This window comes from Sturnus vulgaris, chromosome 2, assembly GCF_052056855.1.
Source record: "Sturnus vulgaris isolate bStuVul1 chromosome 2, bStuVul1.hap1, whole genome shotgun sequence".
Classification (NCBI taxonomy): domain Eukaryota; kingdom Metazoa; phylum Chordata; class Aves; order Passeriformes; family Sturnidae; genus Sturnus; species Sturnus vulgaris.
Window position 1 is genome coordinate 90189074 of NC_142244.1, and position 25555 is coordinate 90214628.

A 25555-nucleotide genomic window follows, 5' to 3' on the forward strand; every position below is an offset into this window, starting at 1 on the left:
AGAGTAAGTTACTCTCATGCAGAAACAGGCTCACAGAGTCACTGACCTACTTCTGTCCTGAAGCCAGGTAGGTGCAACATGATTGGAACTGGCCATTTGCTATTTTTTGGTTGTTTGCTTTATTAATTGTGGTTCAGTGGCTGAGACAGGAGTCCTGTGACTTTAATCTAGGTTGGGATGAACTCCTCTCTGGCTCCACTGTATATGATCACTATTGATAATGATGGAATGACATTTAGCTTATATGAAATGGTTTAAATTTGGGCATGTTAGTGCTGACCTGAATCCTACCATCCTATTTTTTTTTTTTTTTTTTTAGGTACATTAGAATAGAATTGAACAGAACAGAACAGAATAGAATATTTGCTGGAGGGGACCTACAACAATTATCTAATACACCTGCCTGACCACTTTAGGGCTGACCAAAAGTTGAAGTGAACAATAAAACATCACATTCCAAAATTAGGTTTCCAAACACCTCTCTTCTGCTGTATCAAAATGAACTGCATCAGTGGCTGTCAGGAAAAGCAAATATGGCAAAAAGAGTCTGTTTGAATATTCATTTGCTGCTCTGCATACACTGAAACTCTGAAGTGCAAAAAGACCACAAAATATTAGATGTGCTTGTCTATGAAATTAGTATAGTATCACGTTTGAATAAAATGATTCATAACACATGTGAATATGATGTTGGGCAGATTGTGTAGTGGTATAAAACCACTGAGGACACAATACCAGTTCATCTCTGTAGAAAGGAAGGGAGGTGGTAGAAGCAGTTTTTCTTTGCTGTCCTCAAGCATGCTGATGCACTGTCCAAACCAATACTGGCATATTGAAAGTAGGAGTCCCTCTGGAGTCCTAAGCCTATTGCAATAGAATGTTGTGACAAGTGTTTGCTGGAGTAAACTGGCTTAACTTCTTCTTCTCTTGAGCCCAGAACTTCCCATTACATGGTATCAGTGGAAATTTTCTACTCTGGTGATAAATAATTCCAATGAAATTTTATTTGGTAAGGACTGTAGGACCTACTGCATGTTATAAACTCTATACATTTCTATAGGAGCGTGCCCTGTAAGCAATGAGAGATTGGGAAGGCCTGCTTGGCATGAAATGAAGTTGTTGAAAAAGCCTTTTTCTTGTACAGTGTAATTTAGATGTTTTACCTCATCACTTTCAAAAATGGCCAAAGCATGTGTTTGGGAAAGTGTCTTCTTGTTTCGAAAAGATTGAAGTTTTTTATCAGGTGCTTGAATGAGTTTTTAACTGCATAAATTTTTGATATATGCAAAAAAGATGAATCTGAATAAATAAAGCATTCAAGTGTTTTTGCATTTAGTGTTGCTAAAGTTATTACTTTAAAGGTAGGATGTAAATATTTAAAGATAAGTGTATTTCTGTTATATAGGATTTTTCAGAGGCATCTATTCATTTTGGCTACCATATTTTAAAATTCTGTAGGAAAATCCTCAGCCTTCATTTTATAACATGATTTATAGTAACTTCCAAAGTGTTGAAGGAGTTTACTTTCCTGTTAGCAGCTAAGGGAACGTTCACCACCAGACCTGAACTTTGGAAGTCCTTGCTACTACTGTGTGCTCTGTAACACTGCTCACATAGATGGACAGAGCCATTGCAACTCCATCTCCATCTCCACTGATGTTGATACACCAGCTGCAATAATATTTCAAGTCAATCCCTGATTAGTTAGGGGAAGGTCAGCTATTTCTGACTGGCCTCACCCAGAGAGCGAAACAGAGCAAAGCTCTGCCATCAGTGTCCTAAAATAGAAGGCCCTTTTCATCTGTCAGACTTGAGTCAGCCACATGGAACACAAATTTGGAGACACAAATTGAATCACAGGGCAGTGGAAAGAAGGGCACAGGCAGAAAGTCAAGTGAAGAGAAACTTCTTCAGATATGAGCTGTATTCTCCAAACAGTTTTTTAGTTACTTTTACAATAATTTTTTTAAAATTTTACTTCTAATCTTTAAAATAATTAAGGGGGTTTTTGGTGTATTTTTTGTTGGGCTTTTTTTGGTGTGTTTTTTGTGGTTTTTTTTTAACTTGAATAATGAAACTGAGTGTGGGGATATTTTTTGGAGGCTTCTTTGCAGCTCTGGGAGTTTTGCTCTTTTTGGTGGCATTTGGAACTGATTATTGGCTTCTTGCGACAGAAATAGGAACTTGCTCAGAAGCACCTGAAAATGCTGGGGTTAGTATGAACTTTCGATTTATAATGAGAATTATATATGTAGAATTCTTGGATGTGTTTATTTTCTAAGAATTTACTTCTGTATGAACGCTTGAATATACTAATTGTGTTTATTTTCTAAAAATTTATTTCTGTATATACTTTTTAATATACTAATTTTGACCTTCTGGAGGCTTACAAGCCTGCCTCAAAACCTCTTATAATCATTTGTAATCAGCTCTAAAATTAATTTTTATTTAGTGATACTGCTTTTGCAATATGATATTCTTTCAAAAAAGAATGACTGTTTATAAATGCTGTAGCTGACCCAAATTCAGACAGATTGTGTGTCATTATGATGGTGGTGTTTTTTACCTCAGCATCTAATTGAACTTAATTCTTTCAGCCATTCAAAAATTGTATGATAATGGCTTTCTTTTCTTTTTTTTTCCCTTCCTCTGTAGGGAGAGAAGGCCACTTTACATCATGAAGGTTTCTTCTGGAGGTGCTGGTTTAGTGGAAATGTAGGAGATAATAATGCCAGCATGTGGAATTTTTGGTATAGTAAGTAATTTTTTCCTTTTACATTATCTAAGATAGTTTGTTCTCAAAATTGTTGGGGCTTGGTGTGTTTTTTGTTTCTACTTCTATCTTACGAATCATTAGATTTCATATGCCTTCTTTGGGGATCAGGTTCTTCAGCAGCTACCCTAAAATAAATTCTTGACACACACTTTTGTAATCTGTACTATAGGAAACCCCAGGACAAAATGATACACGTTTAGCTGTCAGGTTACACTGATTGTTATGGATGCCCTGTTAACCTGAGTCCATTCTTAGCTACACAGTCTTTTACCACTTGCTGTTAAACAGTTGGTTTACTTCTGTTAAGTAGGGAAAAAAGAGCTTAGTGGTTAGCCTGGTCCATGAATTTTTGCTTGCAGAGTTTCTCCATCTGCTCTTAACAGACTACAAGTGGGTTAAGAAGGGAATGGGCAACTCCACAGCGAAAATGGTGTAGGACACACCATCTCCAGAAGAGTTCCCTTATTACAATCACAGGTGACCCATTGCTTTCTTTCACTACATCCAGGATTCTAGGATAGATAGAATTCCAAGATCAGATAGTGTTTTACAATCAAAATCTCCCATTAAGTCACAAAAACCTTCTTCAGTCTTTGACACTCCCTCTGAGATAGGGAGCTCCTTCACTTTATTGCAAGATTCCCATAATCCTTATGAAAAGGTGTCATCAATCAAATTTGACTTAAATAGCCCATATTTTGCTAAGTATATTGCTTTGGTTTGGATGGAAAACATAATATTCACAGCAGTTAATTTCCCCATGTTATTTATCTGGAAAATTATGTGGTCAGGAAACCTGAAATTTAGATGGGATTTAAGTTATAGTCAGCTTTTGTCTTTTGCCAGGAAGAAGTTGATATTTTTAGAAGAATTTGTTATAAAGGGTGAAATTACCCTATTCTGGAGGATATTCATTCCATAGACTAGACAAACAAAGATGTTTGATATTTTCGTTGTTGTTTTACAAAAGAAAAAGTAATTGCCTTGATTTTGTTTTTTTTGGTTTTTTTTTTTTTTTTTTTTCTGCACATGTAACAATGAGAAAAACATAATTAACCCTCAAATGAGAAAGGTACATATGCATACAAAGACATACATATGCATCACATATAAATTGCAGTGTGCTTTCAGCAGAGCTCGTTTACTATCCCAGGGTACAAATCTCTGTTGCTCTTTAAGGAATGTTCTTGTTTGGATAACAAGGCTAGTATCTCTTACCAAACCAAATTCACTGTAAGCTGTTGCCTAGGAAAGGACCTGAAATCTTGACCTATGAAGCTCAGTTTGCCCATTTGAAGAACAGACAACAATTTTGTTAAGGCAGTAAAATATTAATCTTTAGCTGTCTTTCATTTTTAGCCAACCAGTCACCTTCTAAGAATTGTACACATGCTTACCTGTCCCCATTTCCTCTTCTCCGAGATGAACACAACTCTACCTCCTATGACTCTGCAATCAGTAAGTATTGTTTGGTGCAAATGAATGCAATGCCTATCATTTCAAGAAAACAATTTAGATGCTTCAAAATGCGCTCCACACAGTTTAATTAACAGAATTTTGGTATTTCATACTTCTCATAAATTTACAACATGCATATTTAAGCTACTGTTTAACAAAACACATAAATAAATGCTTCGCTTTTAGCATGATGGCAAAATAGAGGTACTTTCTGAAAAAAAAATAAAAACTAGACGTTTCCTTTTTTTTAGTGCTTTTTTCCTCCAATATAGTAAATATCTTCCTTGGGCTGAATGCATTAAACAAGTATTCTTGTCATGTATTTCAATAAAACTGGTTTTTGTTTTGATTGGATTTTTTAGTTTTGGTTTTGGGTTTTTTTTGTGTTAAATAAATAACCACATATGGAAATGTATTATATTTTTACTTTATGAGGAAGGAGGAGCAGAGTCTTGATGCTGTCTAAGTTTATTTAACTGACTCAATATATTTCACTGAGAAACTCTTGTACTGTAATAGAGATACATGTAAGTATATATTTATATACATGTGAAAGATAAACATTAATAGAAAACTTTATGTTTGAATAGCCTAGAAAGCTCTGTCTTTACAACACTTAGAAACTGCTTAAAAATATCAGGTACATTTAATCAGATTGAGAGCTTTATAAAAACATATTTGAAGTAAATAATTTCTGATATCTCTTTCATATGACTTTTTAAACAACCTGTGATGTGTGCATGCTACATGTCTTTGAGCTTGCTGACTAAGGGACTTAAGTGATTCCTTCCTGTCCTGAATCTGTAATTATGCTTTTGCTAACCTTGAAGTGTCTTTAGAATCCAATTTTTATGCTGCAGACATGAAAAAGAAAATAAACTAGAATTAAAATGGTTCTGTTAATCTTTAGAAATTATGAACTGTTTGTCCAGGAAGAATTCAGACCTCACCATTCAGAGATCTAATCTGTAACTTCATGGCACATCTAGAACAGTTTATCTTTCCATTTGAAAGTGACAGAGCCATCAGCTCCTAATAGCCTAGACAGAGTTTGTATTCCACCATTCACTCATACATTCATAAAGGTTCCTCAAATTATATTGCATGATTACACAGAAGTGGACAAACAAAGAAAAAGGAAAGGAGAAGGAATATCATCAAAAGTTTAATTAATTTTAGTTAATGTTTGCCAAAAGAACCACTGCTCAAATATAATTTTCCTATCTATATTTCATATTAGGAGATTAAAAGTAGGCAGAATTGTACTATAGATGCTGGCCCAGGTAGAGTATATTCAGGGCCATTCCTGCTATATAAATAGATACAGTTGGATTGCTTTCGAGCTCATTAAAACTGAAGAGGGTTTGAGGTTTTTATGCCTACATTTCATTTTCAGCATCCAAGCCGAGTTATTTACTAGAACAGATATGATTGTTCAAGAGTCTTTCACAACTTTTTATGAAGAAGGTTATGTCATCATCTCTTCTGTTAGTTCAAAACATGTTTCTCCTTAGTCTAGTTTGACAATCCTGCCCATAGGATTTGGCAAACGAGTTTTAAAAGCCTTGCTTCAACTGCAGTTGCTAAATTAAGAAATGCCAGAAGGTTATCCTCTTCTTGGCTCCAAGTGCAGGAAGTGGTTCTCTGTAAAGCCAGTGGCAAAAGGCTTTGGTCTGGTTTCGTGAAGAACAAGATTTCATCTATGATTTGTATATCCAGTTGTCTGCATCTAATACTTTGCATCAGCTAAGCGTAGAATAAAAGGGCACTACCAAAAAATTAAGGTTATTGTCCCCTTTTTTGGTTCTGCTACTGTTTCTTGATAAAACATTGCCATTTTCATGACTCATAGCTTTCTTTTGGGGATGATAAAAAGCCCAAATCTCCTCCCCAGCTGAATAAAGAGCTTTAAACTTAATTAGAAAAAATCAAACATGTATACAACACATTTTCTAAAAATCTCTAACTTTCTGTTCAGAACAAGTAAAGTTTCTGAACAAGTAAAGGTATGTGACTTTTTTACTTATTTGGCTTAAGAGACTTTTGGATCTTATCAGGGGAATTTGAATTTAACTTTAGCCCCTTGTGCAGTCCCTTGTGTGCAGGCACAAGTGTAGTTGGCTGTTGGAGTGCCATGTCACCATCCCGCTAGAAGAGCTCAGACAAAGATAAGTTGCCCGAGGAACATGAAATCTCTGATGCTTTTTGAGTGCAGTATCTGGACCAAGTTCTCTGTTGGCATAACTCCTTTGGCTTTAGTAGGAATTTGGCTCAGAGCTTTTATAGGCCAGAATTTAAAACAGGCTCACCTATCCTCTCCTAATTTATTTACATCTTTTTGTATGTTGGGTTTGCATTTGTTTTATAGTTCCCAGAAATCTTAAAGCACTGAGGTCGGGGAACTCTAGTGTTTCACTATGCCTTACAAAGCTTTGGACCAAAGGCTCAGTTCATTCTGATGTACAAACTTAAACTATGAGCTCTTGGTGTCAAGGACCATAGCCTTAGATGGAAATGCAAATACAGAAAAGCCTTCAGGGGTGGTTATATTGGAGTTTTGCATGCTTGCTTTACTGGATCAGTTATCTTTTGATCATTACTGTTAGAAGCATGATCAACTCCAAAGGGTTAGATAGCACTGCTTTGAAATTGCAGTTTGCTGTATATTTTAATCCTGGTTATAATGGTTTTTTGCATTCATTGGTTTTGTTAAACATCTTGACAGAGTGGGGAGGACTTCCCCTAGCTGTAGTGTAAGGTATTGTCAAAAGCTGTGTGATCCATCTCTTATGGTTAATGTGCTTGAAGAAATTCGTAGGCCATGTAACTTATCTTAACCTGAAGCAGGTTCTACATGTTCTCAGGTTCTCAGGGGAAGCCTGACTTAAGTGACTTTCTGTAATGGCACAGAGGTTTGGAATGACAACTTTTATAGTGTGCAGCTCTTAAGTAGACTTAGCACCTCACTGTGTAGCTAGCAGATTCATTTTTATGATGATTCACATATACAAGTGCAATAAACTACAAACTAAGAATAATAATAAAAAAAAAAAAATTAGACCGTGCAGTAGAAATACCACAGCAGCAACCTATATATTTTAAAATAAACATACATTTGCCTAATCATAAACAGATTAGTTGCCCCATCAGGCTATTCTGAAAACATAATAGTATAGTACCTTAATATGAATTCATTGCTAGCTAGATTCATGCATAATATCATGTCATTAGATTACTTAACACTGGTGTTCAAGGGTTATCACACTTTCCTAAAGCTCTTTTACTATAGGACAATACTAGGCCTATTATTGAAAAATGTGGAAATTTCTTACTCATGGAAATAGTCCCATTGGTCATACTGAGATTATTCCTATGAAAAAGAAGTGAAAAATCTAACACTTACTCACCAATTCATTATTTTATTTTTGATGGGATTTTTTTTCAACTTAATTTGGAAATAAACAATAGTTCCCTAACTGTTGTAAATCTCCCCAACACGTTTTGAAGCTGAAGTGGAAGCATTTTAATGGGGCAGCACTAGCACATTAGTTTAATATCTGATTTTTTTCCCTGACTATTAGTATCCTATTTTGTCCAGTACTGGGCACATTGCCAGCATTTGAAGTAATGCCTAATGGATAGTACACAATGTTTATAAGACTGAAGCAAAAATCTGATTCAGCACCTGTTAAATCTAACATGATGAGATCAAATTTATTGGCAGGTTTGTTAATGGGTTGAAATTTACCTAAAGTAATCTGGAAAATATCAGCAATGAAATCTGAAAATAGAGGTTGGGCAAGTGAAATATTAGCAGTAGTCTATTTCTAGGGGGAAAAAAAATGCTCTTATGTAATAGTCATATAATTGTTCATGAGAGATTACAATACATTACATTTATAAGTGTGATCTCTGAAGTCCCCCAAGCAGCAATAATGTAAGAAACATTTTAAAAAGCAGTGTATCCATCTTGTGAATATTGTAGTTGTTTTACTGTTCAAGTTGTTTTTTGAAAAAAAAAATTACTAAGGGATAGTAAAGGGTGCTGAATGAAACTGAGAAAAGTCTTGCAAGGTTTACTGTGTTGCCCGGTGTGTCTCCTATGCTGCTGCTGAGATAAGGTGATTTCATTTGCAGTTGTTTATCTGCAGAGAAGTTACTTCTGGTTGAGAGCAGTTCAGGCACTTCGCCTTTCACTGCATTGGCTCTGTGTGGCAATACTCTTGTCAAAAGCATTTCAATATCTCTTGTATTAAACAGAGAGGTAAAAAAACCACACATCCTAAAATACAATCCACTGTCAGATCAGGAAATGTTCCCTTTTGGATGTGAGCTTGTCTGTGATAATTCAAGGAAACTTTTCCAAATCATTTTGCCTACCCCTGGAAATTTTTATGTGGCATTGTACTAACATGTTTCAAAAGGTTTTTCATCCCTATAGCACTTAATAATTCATATTGATACAGAATTTAGGATTAAGTGGCTGGGGTTTTTATGGTAGACCACAGTACTTGTATGGACTGATGGCTGTATTTTGAAAACACTTTAAGTCAGCAAGGGCAGTGAAATACTTGGTATGCTTTCATGATGCTGATGTTAACATCTCCAGTTGTAGAAGGGTGTTGCTTTGTGACATTAGCTAGGCTGTTCCTGACTAACTATTGTGGAGTCCAGAGGTATCCATGACTGCTACCCAAGTATGTGTTGTAGGTGACACAGCTCTGTAACTTTTCAAATGTATTATTGCTTCTTTAATATCATGCATCAGTAACATCTTAAAATAGAAGTCTGTAACTTCAGTTTGTAATCAATGCTGGGCTCTACTATACTAGAAAATAAGGCTTTTGGTAATTTTCACCCTTTTTTCCAAAATTTGGTCCCTTGCACAAACCCAGATACTTCTAGTTTTCAAATAATGGAAAATCTCTGGGACTTAAATTAGGATCTTTAGAGAGAAAAACAAGTAGCAAGGGAAAACTGCAGGTCATGCAGTTTTGGAGGAATATAATGTTCCCATACAGGCCTGATGGTGCAGTTATGTGTACTCCTGTTTTCCACTAAGTCTTTTTATTTTTAGGCCTGCCTGTCATTTCCAAGGCAAATGTACTCAACCAAGGGGCGGCTCACTAAGATGAGTTACAAAACCTTCTGTTTAGCACTCTGCAACACAGAGCAATGGTATCTAGGATTTTATACACTGCAGATATGTTTACTTTGCACTCTGAAATCGTACTTGTACTTTATTTCTTCTGTTGTAGGAAACACTTGGAATAATGCATGTGTTTGAGGTGGGTAACTAACATACCTGTGAAGTACCTGGAAGAGACAAGGGTACTCCTTGTCATCTGGACCACAACATGGGCTATCCCATGAAATACCTCAGTGAAACTTGAAACTGTGCAAACTTCTGTTAACACTTTGTATAGAGACACTTTGTATGGGTTCACCAAACTATTGTTTCTTGAAACAGACTGTTCAGATCACAGTGTCAGCCCTTTTCATGGGACTTAAAGAAGAGTAATTCAAAGCAGCATCTTCTGTTGCATTTTATCTATCATTGTGTGTCTCAGCCTCAGAGCAGCAAAGTTTTTGACTTGAAGAGTAATTTCATTCTTAGAAAGATTTAATTTCATCCAGATCTTTTGTGTTCATCTATAGATGACAGCTAAGCTAAATGACAGCAGTAGGCCTGAGTTTTAATTTTGAATTATTAGCCCTGTAGAAATTGATCTTGCCCATCTAGGCAGAGAAGATGGGAAATGTGATCTAAGTAAAAATGGTCAGATTATAAAATAAGTGAAGCCATCTTTGCAGGAAAATGATGGCTTTTTAATTCCTTTACAAAAGCAAAAGTCCAAGTGATGATAGGGTGTTTCCTCAGACCTGTGCCACAAATGAAGCAAATGACTTTCTGCCTTGCAGATTAGAGGGGGTAGTATTTTGTCTGAAAAGTCACAGATTTGTGAGCAGACTTTGTACCTGTCAGTTGCACTCTATTTTTCAGTTGATATTTAATGACTGAATTAGCTTAATAAACAAGAATTAGGATAATCAGATTTTATCCATGATTCTTTAGAGTAAATAACTGTTTTGGAGAAATAGAATGGAAGCTTCTGTCAGGTGATAGCTAGGTGAAATCAGTATTTCACACATAATGCATAAAATACAGTGTTGGAGCAGAGAAACAGCTTTTCTCTTTTATAGTTACAGAGAGGTCGAAACAAATTTTCATCAGTTACATTTGTACTTCTTTTGTGCTCTAAGAATATTTGGGCATCAAATCAAGCTTTTCTGATGATATTTCACTAAAAGCAGACTTCAAAGCTTCCTGTATGAAGAACAGATAATGAAAATGGATGTTGGTTTTGTAATGATGGAAAATCTCGTGTCCTCTTCCATTCAGAAAATAGAAACACTGCTCCATGACTTAGGTGACTGACCATAATAATAAACAAGAAGGCTTTTTCAAGGTCCATTTTGGCCAATGTGTCCTATTATGTAGTATGACTTTGAAGTACCTTGGGCCACCCATGTAAAAGAGTTGGGTGGTTATAGATTGATTTAGTGGTATTAGGCTTTAAATGAGGAAGTAATGTCCCATAGACTTGGAGACTGCAATGAAGCTTATCAAAGTAGCCCCATGAGTAAAATAATATGAAATTGCTTCAGAAACCCAAGACTGAAGGACTTGAGAGATTTACCTTTCTAGATCTCCATTCGCTGTCCATTTGCATTAAGTGAATCATTTAACTATGTGTTTAACTTTAAACAGGTGCCTAAATCCCATAAGAGGTATAGTACTTAAAGCAAAACACGCATTTAACTGCTTTGCTGAGCCATAGCCTTATTTCTTACCTACTCTTCCAATATTTTTTTGTTTATGTGAAGTGGAGATTTGGATATGAACCAAACCACAATTTTAACCCTTCTGCCAGGTACTTTAAGACACATTCATCCTTTTTATGCCCAAATCCGCTGATCAGTGTGGTGGAAAATTATGTCTCTGAATGTTTGCCTGCATTAAAAAAGGTGTTATTTAAAAAGTGTGGCTAGTGTAATGTGGCGAGTGTGATCTAGCTCATACATTTACAAGCCTGATGATGTATACTTTAACTTGTGTTAAGCTGGTCAAGTTAAAAACCATAGACTTGGAATACATTAGTGGGAAACACGAGCTGATAATGCCTAGTGCGCCTTCAGATTTCAGATGAGAGCAAACCTGAATTATTACTGAATAGCTGTCTCTAACAAGCTGTATGAATTTGAATCTTTCAGGATATGAACCAGTATAATAGTTGCTTGGTTGTGTTTTTCCATAACAGTAAGTAGGTGCTGTCAGATGATAAGTGGCAGTTTCTTTTGTGATACACTTTTCCTGACTTGCCAGCTGGCTTATATGCTTTCCCTCAGTTGGGTGGAAATGTTTTTCACTGACTGAATTGTCAGTGCTTCAAGATTTTTAGATCTGACGATGGAGATCTTTACAACTCATAATTTTACTAATGGGTTGTGTTAATGTACCAATTTTTAAATTCATGGGAGAAATTTATGTCACTCTTGTAGCATTTGTAAAATGATGACTTTGTTAAATGGATGTGCAATTAACCAGCTAAAACTAATTGTTAGAAAGACTCTTTTGGCCAGAGTATGTCACAAAACTCTCAGCTCATTTATCACCAGCTGCATCCATTAATTCAGCACTGCTTGGCACTGCCTAACAGGGACTTCTGAAACATCACATTTTAAATTTAATAAAATACAAAGAGCTTTAGAGCAGAAATAGGCTGGTTTAAGACACTTAGCTGTATTTCAGAAATACAGTTTACATTTTATTAGTTTCTCCCTGCTCCTAGCTTAAGTTACTTTCTGCTGAATATGGCTATATATAAGGAATATTATCCAGCTGTAAATTATAAAGAACTTACAGATTGTTATTGGTGATATAGTCTGGGCACTAAGAGTGTCAAGATACTGCAGCTCTCTGCTTCTTTCACACAATTTTGGTAAAATAATTGTATCCTATCAGTCTAGTCATTTATACCAAAGAATCACTACTGTATCTTTGCTGTACCATTTTCTAAAGTGTGTCAGTTTGGTCAGCTTGCTATCTCTACAAGGTATTGCTAAATATTCAGCAGATGGATTTCCTTCACAATAACTTACATGCTGTTTTCCATGATCATCAGGTAAAGACTTGTAGTCAAACCTATTTTGATCCACATGATATATATTAAATATGTAAAATAGAATTAATGTTTCATTTGTTAGTAAGGCAAGTGATAAGAGAAGGGAAAAGGAAAATCTTTGTTAGCCAACTTGGATAAATTCAAAACCAATTGTATTATTTTTCTTCCTTCTTCATTTTCTCCAGTTTATCGAGGTTTCTGGACAGTTCTTATGCTCCTGGGAGTGCTCACTGTTGTGGTGGCTAGTTTCATCATCATCTGTGCAGCTCCTTTTGCCAGCCACATTCTATACAAAGCAGGAGGAGGCTTTTTCATCATTGCTGGTGGGTATACTGTTTGCTCAGTCAATTATAGAGTAGAAAGGATGAGTTATTTCTTCCATTTTCCTTAACCAAAAATTATATCAATCATGGTTAATAGAAAGAGAAAGCATATGCTTCTATCCTTTGGTTTGTGGAGTGCCTGTCTTGGAGACAATTCTTTGCACATTTATTTAATCATGAAGCTACTATAAAGGCTATTTTTGGGTTAAGGTTAAAAAATCCCAAACACATCCAGGACAAATCATGGAATTACACTGCAATTTCAATCTGCTTTTTTTTTAACAAGAAAAAGAATGCATATTTAAGGATGTTGCCTTAGAGGATTCTCAAAGGCTTTAGCTAAGGAGAGGCTTTAGCTTTGTCCTTTATCAATGATGCAAAAGATGATTACAGTGGACTGAAGAAGTTGGGAGACAGAACAGATTTACACGACCAATACAGGAAAATGTTTTGGATGTGATAGGACTGAACAAAATAGTTGCCATGTATGAGTAAGTAGGAGCTCTAAACCTCTGTGAATGAAAGATAACAAATAAGTGAATTCCCTCCTTCCTCATAACCCACCGATAGGGTGGAGGATGCACCCTCCCAGGATTCAGCTGATACTCACAGCTCACTGGCACGCTGTTTGTTTAACCTTGGGAAGTCTGTGAAGATGTCACACTGCTGTGTAAGATACAGTGATATGGATGTAAATGATAGTATGTGCTCCATTGCTGTTCTCCTTGGTTTAAAGCCTGGTGAGAGGCAGCCCTGTGAGAACATATTGTGTTACAGGGCAGAGCCACCAGTGTCAGACCCACAAGGCCTGGGCTCTCTTTTTGCTTCTCATACTGACCCCCTGACCTTGCTCATCCACTGCACTGCTAAGCTCTTCATACACAGCTAGTGATCATTATTCCCTTCCAAAGGACTCTCAGTGAAGTGTGGGAAGTATTTTATAATATTTTAGTTGAATAAAATCCCGCATACTTAGATTTTATCTCTTGAGAATTACTCCTCCACACTTTAAAAGACATACAAAAAATATTCATAGGCTGATGGAGATTCCAAGATATTTCAATGCTTTTTGTCACTAATTTGCAGGGCAAGAGCCCATGTGAGTCTTGCTCTTTTTCTGCATTTGTAATGCATGAAAACCTCAGCTGTCACTAGAAAGGAGCAGAAGCTGTTTGAGAGGAAAAGGGCACTTGAAATATGTGGAACTGATGGGGAGAGGTGCAAAGTGATGCTTGTGCTCTCCACTCTGGGTCAGTTCATCTGCCCTCATTTAAGTAGGAGAAAGTTAGATCCCTAGCCTGTGCTAGCCTCCCTTGGCTTCCCTAGGAGGTCTGCAAGAGGCAATAACATTCATTGGCAGTAAAAACAGTAGGTATGTAAGAAGTTCCCCCAGCGGGGGAATAATTTCATACTGAAAGAGGGGCCTAATTGGATCAGATGAATGTGCTATGGAGGAACCCTACACCTCTCTTTCCTTTACTAAGAGAATCTAGAGAGACTATTTCTTTAGGTTGTGAAGTTAAGTGAGCTTTATTATCCCAGTGTGTGACCTTGTGTCTGTGTATTGCCCCTTTCACCCTTTGTCTCTATAGAGCAAATGTTCTTCAAGGGAAATCCTGATTTTTTACTCTCTCTGTATGTAGCATATTTCAACTTCAGGACTGTTCTCAGTAAGGGCCTTAGAAAAAAGCTATATTATTTTTCTATTACCATTACTGTTGCTGAAAAGCAAAGGTCTTTAGCAAAACCCTGCTATGATTTGTCAAAAAGTAGTGGTGGCAGAAGAAAATAGGATCCATTCAGCTTTCTCAAGACAGAGCAAGATAAAATAGAATCTGATGCAGAAGAGGGTAATGTGCTCTATAGTGTTCCTACTGCCCTGATCCCTTCCTCTGCCCATCTCCTTCAGGACTAGAGAGCCTGTTCATTACTGCTTGCCAAATCAAAGGAGGATATGGAAGGGGAGAGTGATAAGAAGTGGTGCATATTTATCACTTCTTAAACATGTGATCAGGATGCAGCCAGGGTAAGCATCTACTTAAACACAGACCTTAAGGGAAAATGAAAAGATGCAATGTGACTTAGATTTGGTGAAGTTAGAGTTCTTCTAAGACAGAAACTGGCAGTTTGTTTTGAAGGAAAAAACAGGAATTATACACATTGTTTTGAAACAGCCTGGATATTGTTTAACACAAAATTCGAGTATGTGTTAAACTGTAGAGAATAGTCTTCTGAGAAGGAAGTTAGACAAGATGATTGTTCTTTGGAAGTTAGGAAGAAGATAGGGAGATCAGTCATTTTCTTACTTACATGTCTTAAAGAAAAGTTAAATGAAATAATTTTAATACCTATTATTGGACTCGAAGTATCTTTATCCTTCTGCTACCTTAACTTACAAATTAGCAGAAGATAAAAGCTCTCCCTCATCTGAAGAGTACAGCTTGTAGCATGGTCTGCTGTGACGTCTTAGAGTTCAGGAAGTAGCTGAAGATATTATTGGGAATGAGATTCATGCCAACTGTTCAGCCATCTGAAAGCTGTTTTGTATGAACCAACTGCTTAAATGTCTATTGTCAGCAGTAAGAAACACTTAGATGGACAGCTCACCTTCTCTGTGATAAGGCAGACAGACTTGCCTTTTGGATGGACCCATTCAAGAAGCCTAAACAATGACACAAATAAATTTACATTGGAAAGGACCTCTTGTGGAAATCAAGTCTAACATCCCATTTAGAGCAGGGTTATCTTCAACGTTAGATCCAGCAGCTCAGAGTCTTATCCAATCAAGTTTTTAAAATCTCCACTAACTGATGTTCCGCAGCATCTTTGGGTGCTTGTTCTAGTTTAACAACTTCATTGTGAGAAATGTTTTATTTTTTCCTTGTTTTCACCTGATACTGCCTTTGATGCAGTTTGTGACTATTACATTTCAACCTGTCAAATCTGTAAGTCTCTGAAAAGTCTATCCCCATCTTTTCTGTAAGTCCGTTTAGAAAAATGAAGACTATTCTACTCTAGATTAAAATTCCCCAGCTCACTCAGCCTCTACTTGTTCTCTATTGTCCTCACCATTTTAGTGTTCATCACCTCACTTTATCAGTATCTCTATTTCCCATGTGGTCTATGTCCCCAAACTGGACATGGCTTACCACATATGACATCACAAATGTTGAATAAAGGATGATAATAGTATTTTCAAATCTGATGATGGTGTTCTTGGTAATGCAGATCTGTATGAGGTTAATTTTCATTTTTGCCAGACCTACTTGAATTCTTGTGCACATAAAGGGACCATTCTTGTACTTTAAGGAAATTGTCTATGAGCAACACCAGATTCTTCTGGGCCCCTTTGCCCTTTAAGGCAGCCTTTGCCCTTCAAAGCAGCCTCTCTTGGGACCTTGCCTACCAGTTCTCTGCACAGATTGAAGTGTGTTCTCTTAATTTCTGGGTCTTTCCTTCTGTATTCCTCCTAGGATATTAACCTTTGCCATTCCATGGCCATTATAACTACAATTAACACCATCATTTTCCTGACCCATTTTTCCTTAACTGGGAGTAGCAAAACTTTGTGACCTTATTAACCACCTGAGGCCACAGGTGAAACTACAGCTGCAATACCTGAGGGGAAAAGTGAATATCAGTTCAATGATGCCACAGTCAGTGACTTTGCAGCCTCATCTCCATGCCTGCAACCTCAGAGGATGATCCAAGAGCAGCTATGGTACTGTCATAGGAAAAGAAGGGAAAGCTGCCATAAAATGATCTCTTAGAGCAGCCTTCAATAAAGTCCATAATTACCTTGTGCCTCCTTCTGCCTAGTGGTGGTGAAAACTGTCCTCTTGTACTGATGCCAATAAGCAATATACCAGGAAGTGCACAGAGCATTACAGAATCATACCCTGGTGAAGAAGCAAGATGAGAAGTATGACTGCTGCTCTTGCCAAAAGGGTGAAAAAGATGGTACTTTAACTCAAGATCCTAGATGAGGACAAAAATCTGTTTTCCGAGACATGTACCTACTCCCATAACTTTTGCATGGGATCCTCTGTGTGTACTTCAGCAGAGAATGCCAACCATTATTTTTAAATAATAGGTGGTAGAATCTGGAATAAGGACAGGAACAGAAAAATGCATTTAATAAAAAAAATATGCACATACACATAGAAGTTTTCCTCAAGTGAGAGAAAGAGTTCTAAACTTCCAGGCATAAGTAAAAAGCTCACATCATTCTTTCCAGCACCTGTTGTCTTTGCGTCTGCATAGTAAAAGATTCATGCCATAAACAGCCATTCACCATTGACAAGTGAAAGGCATTTCTACGTGGGAAGAATCAGTACTAAAGGCCAGCAAACTGCTTCTTGAATTCACAGACATTTCTAAAGGTTCTGTATTCTTTCTCCTCTACAATATGCACAAGTATTTGTTTGAAAGAAATTCAAAAGAATGAATGTGAAAGACAGAAAACAGTGACCTCAGAGAAGTCCACGTCTTATCACACTGCACAGAGCTGTGTTTCAAACATGTGTGTTTATAAAAAAAGCAAAATTGAATAAAAGAAAGAAAAAGGAGTAGGAGGGAAGTATTTATTTGTCTTAATCTCTCTCAGACATATTTCATGTTCTAGGAATAATTTCCCCCATCATTCCTGATTCATGCAACTGCTGTTCTATTTTTTATTCACTTAAAAGGCAAAGGCAAAAGGACGCCTGCACTCTATGAAAAAGGTCTAAATGCCAAAAACATAGAAATATATCACAGCACACAGTGTCCCTAAAAATATTTGCTTCAAGAAATTGTGGATTTTTAAAAATCTCAGTAATTTTGTCTTGGAGCTTGGCTTTGAGAGTTCATGACATTCACAATAGATTGTCAGTGCAAGACTGCAGGAGCAGATTTCTCAGGGTAAATATACATTCAGTAAGCTGTCTAAGCTCTTAACTCCCTTGAATTCATAACTCTGAAAAAGAATTAGACAAAAGGAGTGCTAATGAATGAAATACTGATGGAGGCAACAGGACATGGTCAGTTTTTACTTTGCCTAATTCTATTGTTTAAGATATTTATTGAACATACTAAGTAATACACCTATTAATTAGTCTCCATTAGCAGGTGATGAGAACCCTTAAATACTTCTTTAGTGCCTTAATTAAATAAGAGGGTTTACATAGTCTCCCTTTCTTTTACTTCCCTTTTAAGGAAGGACATTTATCTCTGCTTGACATACATTTCTTCTGCAAATTTCCATACCCGACAATTTGCCGCTCACAGGTGTAACAGTTTGCTGTGAAATCACACCCGATGGATGATAGATTCCCTGAAGTTGTTTTACCACTGGCTTGCTATTTTGCACCTACATGGTGTTGATTCTAGTTTAACCACCTAGGTGTAGCTGCAGAGTGCCTGAAAAGCAAGGGCTGCCCATTTCTAGATTAAAGCACCTTTGATGCAGTTTTGTTTTAATGACAGATGTTTTTGACTAACTGCTCTACATAACTTTGCTTCTACCCAGGATGCCAGAGGGCTTTCCAGATGTGCAAGGCCTGGTTATACTTACCTGCTGCTATATTAAGGGAATATACATCACTACTTTTTTTGTAATTATTGTTGTTTTGGACTAAGTTTTCTCCATAGTAGAGGTTAAATAGAGGACTAGTATGAAAATGCATAGGCACAGCCAGTTGAAGAGGTAAATTCCAATGTTCCTAGGGATTTTGCCAGATTATTAATGTATCTTTCCAAATCTTAGGGCTATAATTTTTTATGTTCAAGTTTTGAAACCTTGAACAAAATCCATATATCTAATAACTCAATTTATGAATTTGTCCCTGAATCTTTCTGCTTTTTTTATCAAAAGTTACTAGCTCTGTTTTTTCCTAATTTCCCTGTTTTGCCTACATTATCTGTTATCATTAGATGTTCTGTTCTACGAATCTTCTTCTCAATTTGAATTATATTTGAAGAGTCTTCAATTTAATTTCTCATTCTTCATGTCTGGCCCTAAGGCAATCCTTTTCTCTGATTGTTTCAGTGGTTTTATGTTTAATACAAGCACAGTACTAAATTCCATCAAAATTGAGTTTTACTTAGGTAAAATACTTTCAAAATTGAATTTATGCCTCTTAGAGTTGAGTGTTGGGTTTTTTCAAACTTTGTTAGGAATTTGAACCTTAGCAAAAAATGTAATCCTGGAAGTGTATTTCAGAGACATGAAATGTGTCTGCCTCCTTCTTTATTTAGTTTTTCTACTATTATTTCAGCCTCTTAGAAATTGCACATCCTTTGGGAATGTTCTGATTATGCCTCAGGTTAACTACTTCAGCCCTTTTCTTGTTGGTCTTCAAAAAGCAGTGTTTATAAGGATTGAGCCAGATGCTGCTGCATCTAACCTGCCTGGTTTTGTCTGCATCAAGTGAGGGAGTGAGGACAACAGCTGCTCCCTGGTAAATGGGCAGAAAGGGTGGGGAAAGGAGGTTGTGAGGTTGCATCTCAATTTGGGGTGGGGAAAGGTAACCATCAAAGGTTACCAAGACATGTAGAGATGGAAGCAAATGGCCATGGGTGCTTACAAAGTTCACTTGTGGGTTTTGCCACAAATGTCACATTTGTTCAAGGTTGCATTGCAAGTATTTAGCAGGATGGAGAAGAGACCACAAATAACTTTGACTTACAGCCTGTTGCCTCAAGTTTGGTAGTGAAGTGTTCCCAGGACTGTGCACTGACTTGTTTTTGAATGAGGCACCTAAACATTCTGGAATAAAAATGTGATGGGGTGGTGTCCTTCAAATATTTTAATGTTGGAATAGATGGTCCTGCTGCTGTAACTCTGCTATGACAGCTGGAGCTCAGGGAGCAAATGAGTACAGGCTGAAGCATGCAAAAAATTTAGTCTCGTGCCCTTGGTCCTCCTGCAAATCTTCTTCTGGAGCATCTGTTCTGCAGGCTTGCATTTCTCAAGTGTCCACATTCCTCTAAAGTGAAATGAAATATTAGGAATGCAACTGATACTTTGGAAAGCACTTTCTTCTTATATCTCCTTCTGGTGTATAGTAACAAGGAGATTATCAAAGTTTGTAAGGACATGTGCTCCTATTACTATCATGTATAAACAATTCAAAGGCCTTTCAGAGGAGTGGTTAGGAAAAGGCTGTGAATTATGTGGTGGATTAATTTCAGGAAACTGTTGTATCCAATTGGAGGTTATTACTAACAGCCTGATTCAAAGTTATTATTTAATTATTGTTGGTTTTGTTCCTCTACCAAGAGCTTCTTTTCTAAATGTGGATGATTTTGAATTAAATATATTTGAATTTCTATGCAAAATATTTGAGAGTACACTGAAGTTTTGTGTTCCAAACACAGCCCTTTTCATAAGAAAAAAGAAGCAAATGCAGAGAGGTGAAGATAATAGAAAGATTTCCCACTCCTTTCTATATCTCATTCATAAGATTGATTATAAAACAATGCCAGAGTTTGGGAAGCAAAAGTACTTTTTTTTTTCTCAGATTGTCCCATTCCATTCCCTCTCCTTCCCCCACCTTGACCCCTGAATTCAAAACAGTATGAATTTTGCATGAATTTTGTCAACAAAGTCTGCCTGCCAAATTCAGATATTTCCTCTGTCATGGGAGTATGCCTTTTGGTGAAAATCAGGAGCATGATGGAAGTATTGCTAGATAGAGGAAGCCAAAGGCAAAAAATTATCCAGTAGTGTCTGACTGTGCCATACAGACAGGACCTCAAGCATTGATGGATATTTAGGTAATACAGTAAATGCACCGAGCATCTGTCTCACACTCTGTTGCTAAAACTTGTGTTTCTTTTCCAGGTGTCTTGTTTTCGCTGGTAGTCGTGATGTATGTCATCTGGGTCCAGGCCATGGCTGATCTGGAAAACTACACAAACATGAAAAAAATGGATTGCCCAGACTTTGCTGTTGATGTACGTTATGGCTGGTCATTTATGTTGGCTCCTATAGGAGTATTATTTTCTTTATTAGCGGGAATGCTGTTCTTGTTGGTAGGGCGTGACATTTATTTACACTCAGACTAGTCCAACGCTGCTGCAGGGAATATAGCAATACCTGTGAAACTTTGTGACAAGTGTAAACTGGAACACAATTTTGTACATTATTACCATTATGGCAATCCTAAGTGTGCAGGCAGACTTCTGGAATTTCTTCTATTACTTGTTTAAGGGTAAAGGACACAAAACTCAATACAGGATGAAGCCACCTTTAGACCCAACTAGTTATTTTTAATTCTTTAGAAAGGTCACTTATGGTTCTTCACATTGTACTATTAGCAGCATTTTTGTAGGTTAATGAACAGAAGAAGACAAAAATTTTCTGCAAGTAAAACATGAACATGAATTGGCTCAAATCAACGTTTTATACATTTATTTTTTAGCATTTACACTCTACTTCTGTTTGTGGAGAATGGCACAAGGTAGAGGAGAAGGCAAACATTCAAACACAGTAATTCAATCTACCTCCTCTCCTGTTTTCCACTACTTGCTTTAGCTTTAATGGCAGCAAACATGTCTGCACTTCATAAAAATAGAGTGCAGTTGTTCATGCAGCATCCATAGGAAGAGGACGAGAGAGAAGACAATTGCCATGAATGTGTAAAAGCTTAACTGTTCTATTACCCATTTCTTTTCTGTATGCATTTGAAAGCTGTATACTTCTGTATTCTGAAATCCATGTGTTGCATGATTCTGTAAGCCAAAATGCCATGGTACAATCGCTATCTGAAGTTATGCCAAAATTGTATTTTGAGTTATAGCATTAATATTTTAATTAAGTTTTAACCCTTTTATTTTTCTGTGGAACAATTGACTCCTGTAACCGATATTTTCATGGTTGTGTAAAATTATTTTTTTCTTAAAAAAGGTTTATTATCAAGACAATATCTAGGACATGAAAATGTGTGTCTTATGCAGCCTTCATTTTCCCACATATTAAAAATCTGCAATATAGACCAAATCCAACTTGCCTACTAGGCTTGCTAGGGAAAGCAATGAGCCTAGCTAAGACAGCAGGGGAGATGGATTTGGTTCTGCATTGTAGGAGTGGCTGGTTCTGTGTGTGTGTGTGTGCACATCTGTGTGGAAGATGGGGAAGGATGAGACTGTATGCATGGCATGGAAAAGATAGAGTTGAGTTTTTTACAATGGCAAAACTTTGTCTGGCATTGGGCCTAAACAGAAATTAAATCCATCTGAGAGTGTGCTGGTTTTCACTTTGTAACTCAATGCAGAATAGTTTGGAGCTGATGGGGAAAAGTAAAGGCTATATGTCGGTTTGTTCTTGCTCATAATGCTTAATTCCACAGCTGTTATGAATACTGAAAGCATTGCTAAAAGGCAGGAAAGGAATGCCCACAGAGAAGATGTGGTGGGCCAGATTGGATGTTACTTCCATTTTGGGAAGTTTTGTGATTGGAAGCTTTCCAGCCTTTCCTGCTACTTATTTATTTTTCCCTCATCAAGATTAATGTTATACATTATAGAACAGGAAGACAACAAGAGTGGGAGGTAGGGAAGCTGAGACTGTGAGGTTTAGAATAATTACCAATCCACAAAAATATTTTTATTGGCAAATAACACAGTGTTTTTAATTACTGTCAGAGAGTATGATGGGTGAATTTTAACCAAATATTCATACACATATATATATGAACCCCACATAAATGATAGCCATCCGGAGAACATTAGGGGTACACCATAATGCTGTTGGTTAGTCAGGAAATGCTGAAATTAACCCTGCTCGTTGTACATATGGTATTATATTCCTGCCCTTAATTACACAAGCACATACTGTTTCTCAAATAATACATTCTGTTGGAATTTGCCCTCTTTACAGTCTAGGACACTCACTGGTAATTGTGAAGGTAAACTCAATAATCAAAAGTTATTGACTAGGTGTCCCCTCCCAAACCCTGTCTGCTTCTCTGCAGGGGAGAGTCCTTCTCCACAAGAGCTTAGAGGGAGCAATATGCTTGAACCAATTTCTTGCAGGTTTTGGAAGCTGGAGGAACTGGGAGGTGCCTCAGAGCTGGACCTCTTCCAGCAAACCCAACCATGTGTGCAGCAGCAACTAATAAACTCTGCAAGGATTGAGCCAAAGGCTCCCATGGCGCCCTTAATTCAGCCCATGTGCATCTTCAGAACTCTCTCCATTATGCAGCTAAATTAGTTACACTTTTTGTGTGCAAGATATCCTCTCTTGGAGGCAGCCCTTTGGATCAGACTGTGGATGTAGTGGCCGTTGAGAACCAAGATGTTTCTGAGAATTCCCTTGGAAATGTCTGGAAGCCTTTCCAATATCAGTAGAAATTTCTTGAGTCTTCATAAATTTTTCACTCTAACTCATACTTTGGCAGCAGTCTGTAGTTCTATCAATTTGCTTTAATTGGATTCCCACTTAGTGGCAGAACTGAAAGTCAGGTTCCTCCTGAAATGGTGGAGTTTGTTTGCTTCCTCCAAAAAATGTATGTAAGTAAGCAAATGATATGGAATAAGTAGTTGCTGCAGACCAAGGAATGATGTTAAGGGTGGTGGGGAGGCATTTCTGAATGGATATTGCCTAAAAGCACAGTTTAACTCTTGTTCTTCTGATTTCATTAAAGAGCAATGTGCAGGGGAATGTGCTTGTAAGAACTTGGGAAGACAGGCCAGCTTAGGAGACTTGTTTTATGGCATTCTTCCAGATATGCTTTTGTCTAGAAAATCCTTGGCAGGGATGCAGGGATTTTCATGAGAGCTGAATAAAATATTGTAAAGAGGATTAAATACGCTAATAAAAATATTCTGTGAAATTGGTCAAAGAACTGTGTTCCTCACAAATCCATAGGAGTTTGGGAGTTTGGTTGGTTTTTTTTATCCTTAATAATTTCCTAGCTGGCTTAATAGCCTGTGATCATATTGTAAGAAAAGAGATTTATTTTTTAAGGAATGCGTTTGGAAGAGTGAGGAAGAAGAGTAAATAAGAAGCATTTTCTCATTACTTTCAATCTGTAAATCATCCATTTGTCCAGTGCAAACATGGCAAGGGCCATGACTGCCCACAAAGGAGGCAGTGTGAAAATGAGGAGAAGGAGGTGAGAAAGGAGGGAGGAAAACAGAGGTGAGTGTCCCTGTGTTGATGCCGTCTGCCAGCCCTCTGTGCAGCTGTTGTTGATCCCTAGGGGATGCACCAATGCAATGTGGCAAAGGCAGCTGCAGACAAGACCAGTCAGAAAAGGATTTGTCCCAGTTTATGATTTTTACTCATTTGGATGGCTGCTGTAGGTTTCACTGGAGCTGACCTTCATTAAATTTGTGGCTGTTTATTGGCATTTACATTAATGAGCTAAACCAGGGTTCTCCTCTGAGGAAATTTAAAAAAAAAATCTGCTTTATTTCTCCACAAGGTGCCTACTTGCTGCCACCAAGACTGTACTCTGTAGTGTGCTAGTAAACTGCTAGTAGGACAGTTGTAAGTAGTGTCTATTGCTGTCTTTATTCCTGCAAAATCCTGGCTGTGAAGTATGTTGTGCTTATTATCTTTTAAGAAGTCACACTGAACATCTTAAATGAGCTATTTACCTTCTGATGTGGCAGCTGGCTCTCTTCTGGCTCTCCTGTTCCTATTTGTCCTTTTGGCAGTATGATTCCCAGCCAGTGAAGGCTAGATAAAGTATGTTCACATGAAATTCTGCTGTTAACTTACAGTAAGTCTGAACTGATGCAGCTGAAGTTGGTGGAGACACTGAAATTGAAAACAGAAGTCAGTCATCTATAATCAAAAGTGACAGAAGGGATGAAGAATCGCAAGTACTTACAGCACCACTTTTCCTTCTGTGTCTCTCACTCACATTATCAGTTTAAGACCAAAACTGGTCTGTCTTTCCAGTCTGTCTTGGGGTGACTTCCTAAACCAGGACACAGTCCTTATGCGACTTATCTACCCAGGAGACATAATTACAATAGTGGTCAGGAGAGCCATTTGACTTGAAGGTGATAAGTAATGGAGGGCTGGCAGTAATTCCTGTATTAGACATCTCCAAACTTCTGATTTTCCCCTATGTCCCAAAGAGCCCAGAAGGGCTTCATGGAGCACTACAAGGCTCCACATTTTGCTGTGAGGATAAGGAGAGGGCTTGGAGTACAAATCACCCCACGTAACTACTTGCTGTAGATCTGTTCCTTCTCTGTTCCTAAAATCCGGCAAGGATGCATTTGGTACAAACTAGGGAGGTGGGGGGATGATAGCGGGGTGGGAGGTGGAGAGTGGCTTTGCACAGGGAAGGTGCCTTTCACACTGAGAGGCAGCCACTCTGTACTAGGTTAAATCGAGGGAACAGTCTCACTGGTGTTACTTCACATTTGTCACACTGTTACTCCCCACCTTGCACCCGGGTATCTTAGGAGATGTTATCTGAAATGACCTGGACATGGTTCAGGTTTTAAACCAGTTAAGAGCTTAAATTAATGCATCTTTGAGTTGGAAACACATTTAAACCAGAAAGAAACCCAGAAGGATAATGAAAAACGTTCCCCCCTCCTCTTCTATACCACATCAGATTGACTAATCCTCTGTTATGTGGCTTTACTTTGAAACAGATCATTCTCGTTGCAACACGTTTAATGCTGCCAGCCACCACATGGTTATTTGGCAGCTATTTAAAGCTCAGATCATATTACTCTGTCGCAGTGCTAGGCACCCATGTTCCAACTGGTATACAACTGATCTAAAGAGAAATCAGCTTCAGGTTTTGTTCTCTGAAATTAAATGTGACGGCATGATCTCTATGATCCTCCCCCCCCCCCCC

At 37.5% G+C, this 25555-nt stretch overlaps 1 protein-coding gene across 1 annotated transcript; it reads left to right on the plus strand.

The window, feature by feature from the left end:
* Positions 1–1987: 1987 nt before the first annotated feature.
* TMEM182 (transmembrane protein 182) lies at positions 1988–21661 on the plus strand. Its single transcript, XM_014893337.2, has 5 exons — positions 1988–2212; positions 2656–2755; positions 4136–4234; positions 12606–12743; positions 20569–21661. The coding sequence occupies exons 1-5, from the start codon at positions 2072–2074 to the stop codon at positions 20790–20792; spliced, it is 702 nt and encodes a 233-aa protein (XP_014748823.1). The 5' UTR covers positions 1988–2071; the 3' UTR covers positions 20793–21661.
* The last annotated feature ends 3894 nt before the right edge of the window (positions 21662–25555 follow it).